The following is a 13967-nucleotide window of genomic DNA, read 5'->3' on the forward strand; positions in this document are numbered from 1 at the left end:
AACTGGCAAACAGCGCGGACAGCTACGTTTGGGGTCCGATATGCATGAGATAAGCTGTCAGATGAATGAATGGACTAAATCAATTTGATTTAGATAGTTGTTTACATACATATTTTAACCTGTACAGGAGGTTACAGTTATTAAAAATCCCGAAACACACACTACAAATTACATACTGCAAGTACAGAAATTATTTTGAGTAGCGGTGTTGTACGTAACTTTATTGCTAGCGGAGCCGTTAGCAGGCTTAGCAGGGTCCCTAATAACGGCCCCACTTCCGTTGTGTTGTGAGTTTTTATTTGCATCTGCTGCACCAAGTTGTATTTTTGTGCCGTTGTGGAATCTGGTTGCCTCCGCGCTTGCCGAGTTTATGTATCCTTGCGCGGCGCTGAGTGTTTGTATTCATGCGCTGCAGCAAGTTTTTGTATTTGTGTTTTTCTCAAATGTTGTCGTGTTTTTCTTTTTGCAAAGCGTTCTAAATTTGCATTCGTGTGAGACTTCTCGGCCACCGTAATTTTGCCATTTTTAACCTATTTTAATTCTGGTTTTAAGCAAGGGGATTTACATTTTGAAGAAGGGTACTTACTATGGCACAATTTAATTAAAATGGTTTACTTGATGAGAGTAGTTATTATTCAGGTTAAAAAAATGGATATCACAGCTTATTTTACAATGGACCATGATTTTGCTGACCTCTCTGGTCCCCCAGTTTATTTGGGCCCCAAAAAGCTCTCCCCTTTATCCCCCCTTATGGACAACCTTGTTTGAACATGAATATTCTAGAATGTGCATGGCTGTGTTCAACCATCTTCAGGCACAGTTGGGGTCCCCGGTCTCTAGCAGCTTTATTTTGGGGGTCACGGGCTGAAAAGGTTGAGAACCTCTTCCTTAGGAAACAAAACACACCAACTTATAGCTACGCAAGCATAAAATTAAGTTTGCATTGGAGGAATAGAAATTGTGCTGAGTTGATTTGGGTTTTTGCTGTGGGGCCCAAAGTGATGTCCTCTCACCCACAGTTCTTTGTTCTTTGTGGCACCCCTGACTGTTTGCAAATTTGTTAAAATGTTAAGTGTCCGTCATTGGAAAAGGCCAGAAAACACCAAATTTTGACCTTTCGCTGTTTGTAGTGCGTTTTGTGTACGTTTGAGAGGATGGTCATGATGTTTTTTTTTTTTTTTTGTCTTATCATGATACATATGTACATGTATTTCCATGCATGGGGGTCTTACCCAGGGCCCTATCTCACTTTTGGCGCCCCCCAGAGGCAACTGTGTGACAGGCTTGCACTGTTCCACTACCAGAGGGCTATTTCCACAGGGGGACAATTTTTGAGAAAAAATTGACTTTTCACATATATTAAGGCCCCCAAAACAGGCCACAATTTGCTGGAAAATTTTGGACAAACTAAAAACAATAAAGTCTCTCATCCCTCTATGTGCTATGTGCTCTTCTTTTTGTACCATGGAAGAAAGTGGTCAGTCAGAAACTCTAGATACTTTGCCAAGGTCATTTTCACACCTTCAGGGACCTTAAAGGGGCCTACCAGCTCTCTCCTCATGAATCCGGCCCAGAACATGACTTCGCCCCCTCCTTGCTGACATCACAGCCTTGTTGGGACATGGTGGTCATCCACCAACCATCCACTACTCCTCCATCTGGACCATCCAGGGTTGCACGGCACTCATAAGTTAACAAGACTGTTTGAAAATGAGTCTTCATGTATTTCTGGGCCCACTGCAACCATTTCTGCTTGTGAGCATTGGTTAGGGGGGGCTGAATAGTAGGTTTATACATGACTGCAAACCTCTGAAGGATCCTACACTTTGAGGTTGGTGGGACTCCAGATGCACCAGCAGCTTCAAATAGCTGTTTGCTGCTTTGTAATGGCATTTTAGCATCTGCTCTCTTAATCTGATGAATTTGTCAGAAACGTTCCTCATTATGCCTTTATCTGCATGAACCCGTCTGTGCTCTGAATCAGCCACAAATGTCTCCTATGTTAACATGAAACTTTGCCTGTTAAGATGTTTTTGATTGAAATAGTTTTAGTTTCAGTAAATATGACCTCCTAATGCTGCAAATTCAATGAATGACCATTTTCAGTTCTTTACGACGTATAAAATGTTTTAAAACTCTGTTTTGCATAATAATGTTGAACAGTGCATTTTGAGGTTTTTATTTAAAAAAAAATATCATTATTAAGTTTGTTCAAAAACATTTGAATTATGCTCTGACAGCTGATGACTTGAAAAAAATTCTGACTGTCATTGGCATTAATTTTTAGGAAAATAAGAGAAAAATGTCATTTGCATAATAATGTGGAAAGCGGTGTAGTGAGGCCTATCTTATAGGCAGGCCCAGAACAGTTACACCCTAGAGGAGTGAAGCAAAGCCTGAGCCAAAGCAAGAGTAGAGGAGACCATCTTGCCAGTCGGTGCCAGACTATTCTGCAGTGTCAGATAGATTTTCCCACTCTACCGCCCACTGGGGCAGATAAAAAAAAAAAAAGAGTAACCCAACATTTACAGATGGTAAAAGAGGATGGATGTAGGAAGGTGCGGGACTACTTCACCAAGGAAAATTTCATCAAAATCCATCCACAACTTTTTGAGTTATGTGGCCAACAAACTAACAAACTAACTTACAAATGAACAAACCCACCCAATCACATAACCACCTTGGCGGAGGTAATAAGTTGGGATATCTGAACCCTTCTATTTCCTCTTGATCATGCAAACATGTTAAAATCCTCTTACTGCTCTGCAGAAGGTCAGCCAGCTCCTCCTGCTTCATTCTCCTCAGCAATTGCAGAACAATCCTCTGAAAAGCATCTCTTGTTTTTCTCCTCTGCTCTTCATCTTCACCCTCCATCAACTCCTCATCCAAGCATGCTGAGTGATCTGGACTCAGCGCCCCCTGGAGTCTATCCAGTTCATTATTCACAAAGGAGAAGATGTTTTCCCGCAGCAGCTGAAACAGAATGAGACACTGAAGATTTAATTTCATTGGGTAGAACACATCACATGATTTATCTGACAGTCTGGCAGTCAGCCAGTCAAAACACAATGCTTACAACAAATATGTGAGTGCACCTTAAAAGTGGAGTCCAGGTCTGTTGGATGCTCTCTGTGAACTTCTGAGTTCTCTGGCTGAAATCTGTGCAGAAAACACCAAGTTTTGGAACAACTGATGGCAAAAGTAACTGTTTTCTGACATGGCAAAAAGGCTTTAAGGCAGGTGGTTTAAAAGCATCACTAAACCAATATTAACAAGACCTACGTCTTTGCTTTAACGTCTGAACTGGTTGAACAGTTAGAGATTAAAGACAAGGTAACAAGACAGGGTTAGTAGATCAGTGAGCGAATTGTAGCAATAGCTGATATTTTCAGAACCCTAACAAATTTTGCTGCTGCACATACGAATAGAAAGGTATGCATGGAGTTATCTTTTGTTTGGTATCAAATAAGTTTTGTTTGAATCTTTCTGACACAAAACTTAATTCTGTACTGTAGTTAGATTACTGAATGTAAGGCTGGCTCCTAAAACAGGTTTTGCTTAGGGCCCCCAAGCAAGCTTGGGCTGGACCTGCTCCTGATTTGCAAAGAAAGGCACAACAAAATTCATCTCCAAACTGTTCGCATCTTCGTGCCGTTTATTTGTGTCATCTTTAATGTGTAAAGCCCTCAAGACTGATATTTGTTGTGTCATGGGCTTCAGTTCTATAGCTCTGGTAGAATGTGTATGTCCCAGTCATTTGCAAAATACAGATAAAAAACTTAAAATGAATTATACCGGCCCAAAAGCATGCTGGTCCTCCAGGGGAGGAGTTTAAAGTAAATTAATGCATCCATAGATCGATCACTCTTCATGGACAAACAGCTGGGTCCAGGAGAGTCTGTTCTTTCATTCCTCATCCTAAAACAAACAAACAAACAAACAAACAAACAAACAGCTGATGAATGAAAACATTTAGAAAAAAGATGAATTTGAATACAAAAAATACAAAAAAAAAAAAATACAACAACAGGAGGCAGAGCTTAAGCCTTAAAGATTTTGCTATTCTTCCACTGAACAGTTACCTTAAACACAGCCGGACACTTAGGCCCTCATTTATCAAACTTGCTTTGAAGCCAGCACAGATTTGGGTGTAGAAGTCATCTTACAACATTGTTGATGTATGATTTATGAAATATGTATATCTGGCCAATCACAGCGTGGAAATGAGGGGTTGTAAGTAAGTCTGGTAGCTGAAAACAGTCATTTACTGTAAATGACACACCCCTATTCACAGTTAAACCTGTTGCGGGGACTTATGTTTTGAAATATTGCATGGGGTGCCATTGAGACATTAGGCCACGCCTACTCAGTGGTTTGTAAGAGTCACCGCTGACCGTGACCGTGACAGCTGAAAGCTCACACTGCTCAGCATCATAGTTTGTCAAAGGTTTGGTTTAATGTTGAATCAATTTTAAAGCCATATCGGATCCAACACCACCTGCATGCTGCACAGTGAGTCAACACCAAGTTGAAAACCTGTGTACACAAGCTCAGACCTCGTGAGATTCAAACATTTCATACACTCACGTCTAAATTAATAAATGCTGGTCTTTGCACATTTGATAAACAAGGGCCATTGTGTGTGTGCACATGTCTAAGGGCTAAATACCTTAGAAATAGCTTATACATATTTTCTAATATAAAAACAGCTTTATTTCATTTCATACAAACCAAAGCACTTGCATGCTGCCATGTTCCTATGCATAATGCAAATTTTAGAGTTCAGTCTTAGTTTTCATTTCTCACCCTTCATCAGCATCATGTCCAATTTTAATATACAGGTCATCCAGAGACTTGGACCTCATGGACACACCTCTGGGTCCAGGAGAGCCTGCTCTCTGCTTCTTCATCCTGATAGAAACAATTGTACAAGTTGCTGTAAGTGTATATTTAGTAACCTGACATGCCAGATGGATGTGTTTCACACATCCATCTGGTAAACCTTATAGTGATGGGTCTTTCGTGAAAGAGCTAGTTCAAAGAGCCGGCTCTTTAAAGTAAACAATAAGAGCCTGATCCTGTTTGAGACCCATTTTATGTTTTTTATACCTATTATCATAATTGTTATTATTGTTTTTATATAGATTGTGTGTGTCTGTGTTATTTGATTGTTTACCTTAGGAATCAGTTGAATGTATTTGACGATTTTTTATCCTCTACCACAGGCGCACCATGCATTAAGGACTCGTGTTTGATGGTGTAGTTTAATGATTTATTCCAGGTGGTTCATTCATCCCATCCAGTGAGCAGATTTCATCTGATCCACAAGGTGTTTTGGGGAGACGGTAGATTTTGAAAAGTAATTACCTGATAATTCCTTCAATTTTAAAAAATAAAAAAGTTGTTGTATGTGTAACATGCTAAAATTGGCAGGTCAAATGAAGCCAAACTGGTATCCCAATGAAGAGCCAATTAGGAGCCGAAAGAGCCGGCTCTTTTTGCTGAGCCGAGCCAAATGGGCCAGATCACTGAAAAGAGCTGGAATTCCCATCGCTTAAACCTTCCATAGATGGTGTTTGGGAAAGGGCAGAGCCTTTGAAAAAAAATAAAAAATCTCAGATTGTCTGGGCCAATCAGAACAACAAAACACGTGACGTCATAGCCCCAAACCAACCTCTTGTTGCTGCTTGCATACAGTCTTTCGTCAAGACCCCACACACACACACACACACACCCATACACACCACCACCACCACACCACCACCACGCCAGAATGGGGGCCAAAAGTTTAAACCTGAAAAAATACGATCTGAAAGTGAAAAAATATCTGAACCCCCAAAAAAAGATTTGAATGTGAAACAAAAAGATATGAATCCAAAAACATTAAGACTGCGACCGAAAAAAATGACATCACAAATGTGAAAATATATTTAAGAGTAAAAAATAAAAACTAATTTTGTAATTTTAATAATTACAGAGCTGAATCAAGAATATATTTAGATTGAAAAAAAAAAACTTTGCTTACACTTATTTTTAGTTTCAATTCAGTGTTTTCATTTTTTAAAAACCAGGAACAAACCATAAACTTTCAGTTTCAAATTTATTTTTTTCTATTTTTTTTTTCAAATAAACAAAACTTTTGGCATCGATGTAGCTCCATACTTTGCAAGGTTAGATATTAAGTAGAGCAGAAGCATATCCCTTTGATGTCGGTTAAAGCACTTTTTCTACATATGTTTTTAAAAATGCTTTATAAAGTGTGTATTATTATTATTATTATTATTATTATTATTATTATTACTATCAGTAGTAGTAGTAGTAGTAGCAGTAATATTTCATTGGTTAAAAATGGTCCATGTGAGTGCTGAGCTGATATGAAGAAAATTCAGACAGTTAAAGATCATTATCTCACACTGGAACAAACTGGCTGTAGAATTTACATCAAATACCTGGCATTTTTTTCCAACAACATCCTGTAAAATTGATGTTTGATACTCGAGCTGCCAGGTAATTGCTGTTAAACGTTCCTTTTACAGTTTGTTGAAGGAAATTTTGCGGTTAAATTTTAACTCATTTACTGTCAGGAGATTTATAGATGAACTGACAAACACCATGACTGAAGCAAAAATCTGGATTAACACTAATGCTGCACATATCTGTAACTCACCTCGGAACTCCTTGCTCTACATATCGAGGATTTTCAGAGGGAGCTGCTCCCTCCTCTATGTCCTCAGATAGATTCATGGCAGAGCGCCCCCTGCTGGTTGGCCTTCCCTTGCTTTAACAGAACTGATGGAGTGCAGTTGCTGACATCACATCCAATCAGAGCTTTGCGTCTTCAGCTGTGGAGGAAGCAAAGAGACAGGAGATTCTACTGATTCACCTTCATCATCACATCTACCTGTGCACACTTCACTGACAAGTCAGTAACATGATTGTCTCTGAGATTTAAAAGGAGCACATTGCAGCCCTTAGTTGACTCTCTTAAAGATGTTGACATAAGGATTACCTACACTGCTGCTGGTAGAAGCACAGAGGTTGTGGTGTTTGGTGAGTATAGGATGTTGTAGGAAGCTCTCTGGGCCTTCTTGCTCCAGATTTGAGCTCTTCAGTGAAGAGTCTAGGTGTGTTATTTGATGATGTTTTTACATTTGATCAGCAGATTTCTTTGGTAGTCGACTCAAGCTTCTGTCAGTGGTACATGTACATATTTTCTGAAGGTTACTACAGCTACAGTAACTTGTTACAGAACTAGAGGTAGTGTTCATTTTTATTCAGTTTGTTTATTTTTGTTGTAAAACAAATTTTTAAAAAGTTTTTTTTTCTGTTTACAGGCCTAAGAGAATGACTTCACTCATCACTCTCCATGTCTTTCTTGCTGTGAGTGTAATCAGGGTCTTTGTCTGAGCATTCTTCAAATTCCTCAAACTCACTGTCATCTCTTAAGTCAGAGGTGTCAAACTCAATCACAGCAGGGGCCAGATTCTGGATTTAGTCCTAACTTGAGGGCCTAATGGGGTCAACATTTAACCATAACTGTCAACCTCATTTTCACTAGTAATAAGATATTAAAAAAAAATCCTATTTTGTTTGAACTTGCCTTCCAAAGTTATTTATCCAACAGAGAAAAAATACACAGATCTATGCATATCCTGGCTTAAAACCCATATTTTCAAGATAAGGTGATTCAAAGGAAAACTTTATAAGAAACTTAAAGTTTTACATTCATTCAAAGAGTTTGTCAGCTGCCATGTTAGTTCCAAAAGAAGGCCACAATTCAGCAATGGCACACTGCTCATTTCATCGTACTTCTTATGGATGTCAAAGTATTTTGTCAAATATCTTTGTAGTCAAGAGTGTGGCATCGATTTATCAGTTAATGTAACCCTTTATGAATAGTGTACGTCTCAAGAAAAAATAAATAACAGAGCCCTATAATAATTCTGATTTTTTCAGCGTACTTGTCATGTACGTCAAAAGTAATCATGAATGTTTCGGTAAGAACCAGCAATGACCTTTGTTGTCAAGAATGTTGCATTGCATCGATTTATAGGTTAATGTAACCCTTTAGGGTGATGAAATCATTTTCATGTGAATTGAATAGTGCAGGTGCCAAGGAAAAAATAGTAACACAGCCACATAAAAATGATTTTTATTTTTGTTTTCACCATCATAAATAACCACCAGGGTCAAAACTCAAAGGTACTTCTTGGTACCCAGTGTACGCTGACAATAGTGACTATTACACCATGGCATTTAAAAAAAGATAAATAAATAAACCAGTAATAAGAAGAAAATGAATTGAACTGACACATTTTTTCATGTCACACTAACCCACCCAGGTCATACTGTAAATACTAAAACTTTTTGAAGTGAAAGAAGTTCTTATTGATGGCGTATAGGAATGGTGCATAGGAAACACACATGTATATATACAAGTTGTATCTCTCTTCTAATGGGTACTGTAAAGGTGGAACTCTTAGACAGTTTAAAATGAAAGAACTTAAGGGCAGAAAAAGCTGGATCCAGAAACAATTAGTGACCCAGGGGGCATTGCAGTGTACTTTATAATCATTATATGAAGTTTTTGGATTCACTGATCTAACAAGTAAATAGATTCCAGGAAAAAAAAAAACAGGAGGAGTTTAGGATCTGTTGTGCTTCCACCAGGGTTTGTTAGTGGGGGTTTATTTCATGTTATGATAGTTTTGAAACATTTAACAGCAGCTGCAATCATTCAAAATGCAGTTTCCGATCATATGTGGAGCCTTTTCTCCTTGACCTACAGCCCATATCAGCAGTACTGTTAGCATACACTGTTACTGACACTGAACAAGCAGAATTTTCCCTGCTGAGCAGAGAACTCTAACAGTATCTGTTAGCTCACAGCTGTTTTTATGCTTATATGAATATAACGGAGAGTCATTAAAATAATCAAAAGTGTTACTTACGAAAGCTTTAAGATGGAGGGAAAGGACTGTGTAACAACAAAAGGAAAATGAGACTAAACCAACAGGAAAAACAAGTTCAGCATGGCTGCAGTACTCAAAGCCACACCCTCTGTTTTACACTGAAGGATGGCTGGTGTTCAATGCTTCACAAGAAGAAGAAAAAAAAAATCTGTTCATCAGAAGCAGCAGAGATCATTCTCACATCGATGCCTTGGTGGTTAAGTAATGATAAGTAGTAGAAATGATAATAATAATATTTGTATAGCATTTTTCAATACAAACAACAAAGTGATTTACACAACATACAGTGCAGTGAAAAAGTATTTCCCCCCTTTCTGATTCCTGGTGTTTTTGCATATTAATCACACTTAAATGTTTTGGATCATCAAACCAACTTTAATATTTCACAAAGACACCCCAAGGAAATACAAAATGCAGTTTCTGAATGATTATTTAATTTTTGAAGGGGTTGAAAAAGTCCAAACCTATCTGGTCCTGTGTGAAAAAGTAATTGCCCTATTGTTAAATCATGAGTTAACTGTGATTAACCATTTTTTGGAAAGCTGAGTTCAATTTCACTGGCCACACTCAGGCCTGATTACCACCAGGTTTGTTGAATGAAGAAATCACTTAAATAGAAACTGTCAGACAAAGTGAAGTAGGCTACAAGATCTCAGAAAGAAATGCATCATGCCACGATCCAAAGAAATTCGACAACAAATGAGGAACAAAGTGATTAAAATCTATCAGTCTGGAAAAGGTTACAAAGCCATTTCCAAGGCTTTGGGACTCCAGTGAACCACAGTCAACGCCATTATCCACAAATAGAGAAAACTGGGAACAGTGGTGAACCTTCCCAGTGGTGGAGTGGGCTACCTGTAGGCTCTGACACACCTGAGCGCAATCTGTACTCAGTAGAGTGGCAGGGGAGAGGAGCATGCAAAGCAGGGCAGAGCCAGACAGAGAGCCACACACACTCCCTGACAAACACAAGAGGAGGTTTGTTTAACCTTCTGACTTTGTTAATTAGTTAATTAATTCATTTACCAAGCGTTTCTTTTTCCCCAATCTTTTATGTATCAGCGGCAGCTCTTCTCTCATCCTCATCGTCTTTCATGTTGCAGAACAATGACACACATCAACGTGACGCTGATGCACACATCTACACTGAAATGCACGCTAACATGTTGGTAATGAAGACTTCAGGCTTCTGTTGAGGGCAAAAGTTTCAGAATACCTTATATCTGTGTGTCTCTCTGTGTCGCCCACATGAGCCAGGGTGTGTACTATGTTAAAATGTTGTTTGGTTGATTTTCCCTTAATATCATGTTAGTCCTCTGGTAAAAGTATTGTTAGTTAACAATGATAATTACTCAAGCAGAAGTAAAAGTACTTGTTACCTGTGGCTGGCTGCTGCATATCTCCTCTCTCCCTTCTCCTCCAGCTCCCCTCCTCCCTCTACCTGTAGGCTCTGACACACCTGAGCGCAATCTGTACTCAGTAGAGTGGCAGGGGAGAGGAGCATGCAAAGCAGGGCAGAGCCAGACAGAGAGCCACACACACAGTCCCGGACAAACGCGCGAAAAGGTTAACCTTCTGACTTTGTGAATTAATTCATTAATTAATTTGTTTTCCAAGTGTTTCTTTTTCCCCAGTTAGTCACGCACACACACCCCCAAAGCATGTCCAGACTAGAAAAGCACTCAGAGAGCGCAGACCCCCGCCTTTAACCCTATCTCCCGATAGTAAAGAATCCTTAATAAAAATCCCGGATCTGTCCTCATGTGCCCTCCACTGCAGCATTCACCAATTACTCCCCCCCGGTGGGGAAACATAATGAGGCGAAGCATTGGCTTCACTTCGGGTAGACTGTTATGGTGGAAGCGTTGCCTGCCAGTGCCAACAGATGCACTGACAGTCTCACCCATGGTCTCACCAGACGACTGGAAGTCATGGCAGAGGGTGAATATTCCTCTATTCCTCCCAGCATTGTGAGTATTCTTGCTACATTCGCTGTCTTTCTCTCTGTTACGCTCTGACTCATCTCCTTGACCAGGCGTGCGTCTTTCAAACTCTATAAACTCCAAAACTTTGAATAGAAACACCCAAAATGCTGCTGGGATTGAAGTTACTCATGTCCGCCATCTCCAGGTGTAAAGTGGTAACAGCGCAGACCTCCGCCATTAGCCCTATCTCCCAGTAGTAAAGAATCCTTTAAAAATTCCTGGATCCAGACGGTGATCCGGATCACTCCCAAAATCTAATCAGTTCTTCTTCATGCCATTTCTGACATTTCCTGAAAATTTCATCAAAATCCGTCCATAACGTTTTGAGTTATGTTGCTAAAAACGAACAAACTAAATAACAAACAAACCCACCTGATCACATAGCCTCCTTGGCGGAGGTAATTATTGGATTTTGTTGTTGAAGTTTGACTGTATTTTGCTGGTATTCCCGTTTTCTCGTTTTCTTTTCTATCTTGAGTAATTAGTTTATTTTTGGTGATTTTATTGGTGTGTTTTTTGGCCGGTGCCTACAGCCCCATTGTTTCATTAATATCCTTCACTAACTGATTGCCTTCCGAAATTTGTTAATAAAGCTTGGAATTTTCTTCTTGACACTCAAACAGTTTGTCTGTATCCCTGTGTATATGTTGCTGGTCTCTTTTTTTGTTTGAGCCTTATTTGATAGTTAATTGACTCAAGAGGCCGTAACAGTACTCATAAAAATAAGAGTAAAAAAGTACCTCATTAAAAAATTACTTAAGTCATGAGTAACTTTATATTGTGCAGTTTATCAAAATGTATTGCATTAGAGATCAAAGGTAATAACAATGTTAACTGTATGTTGTCATTAATAAAGTGACATAACTAGGCAAATGCCAAAATAATTAAAAGAAATAAACCTAACTAAACCCTCGAAGCAATGGTCCAGACCATAGACTGTAAAAAGAATTGGACAACCCCTGTGTGACGTCAGCCGTCTAATTACAATAGGCTGACTCAAAACAGCTTTTGAAGTCAATCCATGGCAGGCTCCATGTTGAAATCTCAACCGAACTTTAGCTCAACCTAACGGCAGACAAGAGCCCGCCCACTGAGCTGGACTTCCTGTCAGCTAAGCTATCATTAAAGCTAGCCTTCTGGTGGTAGGGTCTGCCTGTCAAGCTATCAAACAGTAGTCTGAGGGTTTATTTATGGGTCTTTAGCATAGCAGAAAATGAATGAAATAATTTTTTTACATTGGGCTATAAAATCTGTATGCTTTACTAGCGCCAATAAATTAATATGACTCGTTAGTTGTCACATTAACAAATGCTATCTCTAGTAGTAGGCTATAAGACATTTTTGTCCATATGAAAGGGGGACAGTTTAAGTTTTTACTGTATATCAATAGGTCCATCCAGAGTTGTAATCCTGGCACCGCACCTGCTACAATGAGAGCAAGAGCATACAGAATATTTATTGTCATGCTAAGCTTCACCTACTTGCTGGAGGGTCTTTATTTTAGCCCATCCAAAAATAACTGTGTAACAGTGACTATGAGATCACAAGACACATTTTCTGTCAGTTGATAAATTGCATATAGATCATTTTAGATGCTGTTAAATTTTTAAGAATGTATATATTTGTCATTATTGTCAGTTCAACACTGTTTTTGGTTGACTGCTGAGGTCAGATGGGTCTGTCTGTATCTGACTGAGTGAGTGACGGTACTTTTAGAGTCATACCATACAGAGTTGGGTCTAGTTGTACTGAAAGCACTCGGCAATGGCTGTCTCCACTGCGGTAAATACCTGCGATCAAGCTTTAGCGTTGTGTCTGTTTTACTAGTACTGGACCACATCTCTTGGCTCCATGCCACATCACATAGATGCAGGAATTTGTGTAAAAGGAACGCCAACCAATTACTGAATGCATTATAAACAGTTTTCCAGAAGGTTAACATTTCTGTATTGTAAATCCTTTTTGGACTGATGTTTTATGATATTCTTATATTTAGAGATTGCTGATTTCTGTGAGCTGTAATCAGGATTAAAACAACAAAAGTGTTGAAATATTTCACTTTGTGTATCAGATTAATCTAGTATATAAGCTTCACTCCTTGGCTGAAGTCACAGGAAAAAAATGCATTTTTTTTCATGATTTTCTTCTTTTTTAAAAGGGAACCTGCAAGGACCCTCCAGACCCAGCTCTAACTTTGCCCCTCCAGAATTTTGGCTCACACAAGGCCTGTCTGAAGTCAACATCATCAAATACATCTCTGTGACACTAATCAATGCACTTAGAAGAATTCATTCACAGTTTTAACTTTATTCCTAATGCCTATATAAAATGTGTTTGAAATGCAAAAAATAATTCTGATTAACTAACAAAATTTTTCTCTAAGTTCCAATTTAAAATGAATCGACAGCCTACCTCTGAACATTTAAGACCTTTCCACTGTGTTAAAAATGTATTTTTATGGAAAAAAGACTCATTCAGAAGCATGTGTCACTTCAGATTATATAAATATTTATTTTCTTTGATTCAGCTCTGGTATATCCTCATGCATGCTAAACATGGCGGTTAAGATCTCTAATGTACACATGATGTAGTCTGGAAACAGTCGGTATCAAAGAGAGGAGGTCTAGGTAGTTCCTTCATCAGCTGACCTGCTTAGCTCTCAGCTTAGAGAAGAGAAAGCAGAGATATGCCACATTAAAAAAATCATAAGAACGGTCTCTCCTGCGGATCCACCTCCACCCTCCGTTTTGTTCTTTGAGCTCAGCAGTTCAGAAGAAAACAGTCTTTACTACACAGTTATCATCTCCTGTGTTAATACTCCCCGGTGTTTCTATCAGTGTGTGTGTAGGGTTTAAAGGTCAAGTACAGTTTGTCACGCTCGCCTGCTGTAGAGCGAGCTGAGAGGCAGAGAAAGAAAGGGCTGAAGAGAGGAGCCACACAGAGTAGCTTTCCTGAGAGACGACAGCGAGAGGCCACAGTTACATCCAGGGTTCCTGTTACAAACATCCGT

General features: G+C 39.1%; 1 protein-coding gene across 1 annotated transcript in view; it reads right to left on the bottom strand.

The window, feature by feature from the left end:
* LOC121509780 (NLR family CARD domain-containing protein 3-like) overlaps positions 1–4910 on the bottom strand; it is a 39329-nt gene extending 34419 nt beyond the window's left edge. Inside the window, exons 1-4 of the mRNA XM_041787442.1 lie at positions 4807–4910; positions 3796–3918; positions 3096–3159; positions 2760–2973 (exon numbers count right to left, since the gene is read on the bottom strand). Coding sequence (XP_041643376.1) covers positions 2760–2973; positions 3096–3159; positions 3796–3918; positions 4807–4910 — 505 coding nt within the window. The remainder of the gene's footprint in view (positions 1–2759; positions 2974–3095; positions 3160–3795; positions 3919–4806) is intronic.
* Positions 4911–13967: the final 9057 nt, after the last annotated feature.

This window comes from Cheilinus undulatus, linkage group 5, assembly GCF_018320785.1.
Source record: "Cheilinus undulatus linkage group 5, ASM1832078v1, whole genome shotgun sequence".
In the NCBI taxonomy this organism is placed as follows: Eukaryota; Metazoa; Chordata; class Actinopteri; order Labriformes; family Labridae; genus Cheilinus; species Cheilinus undulatus.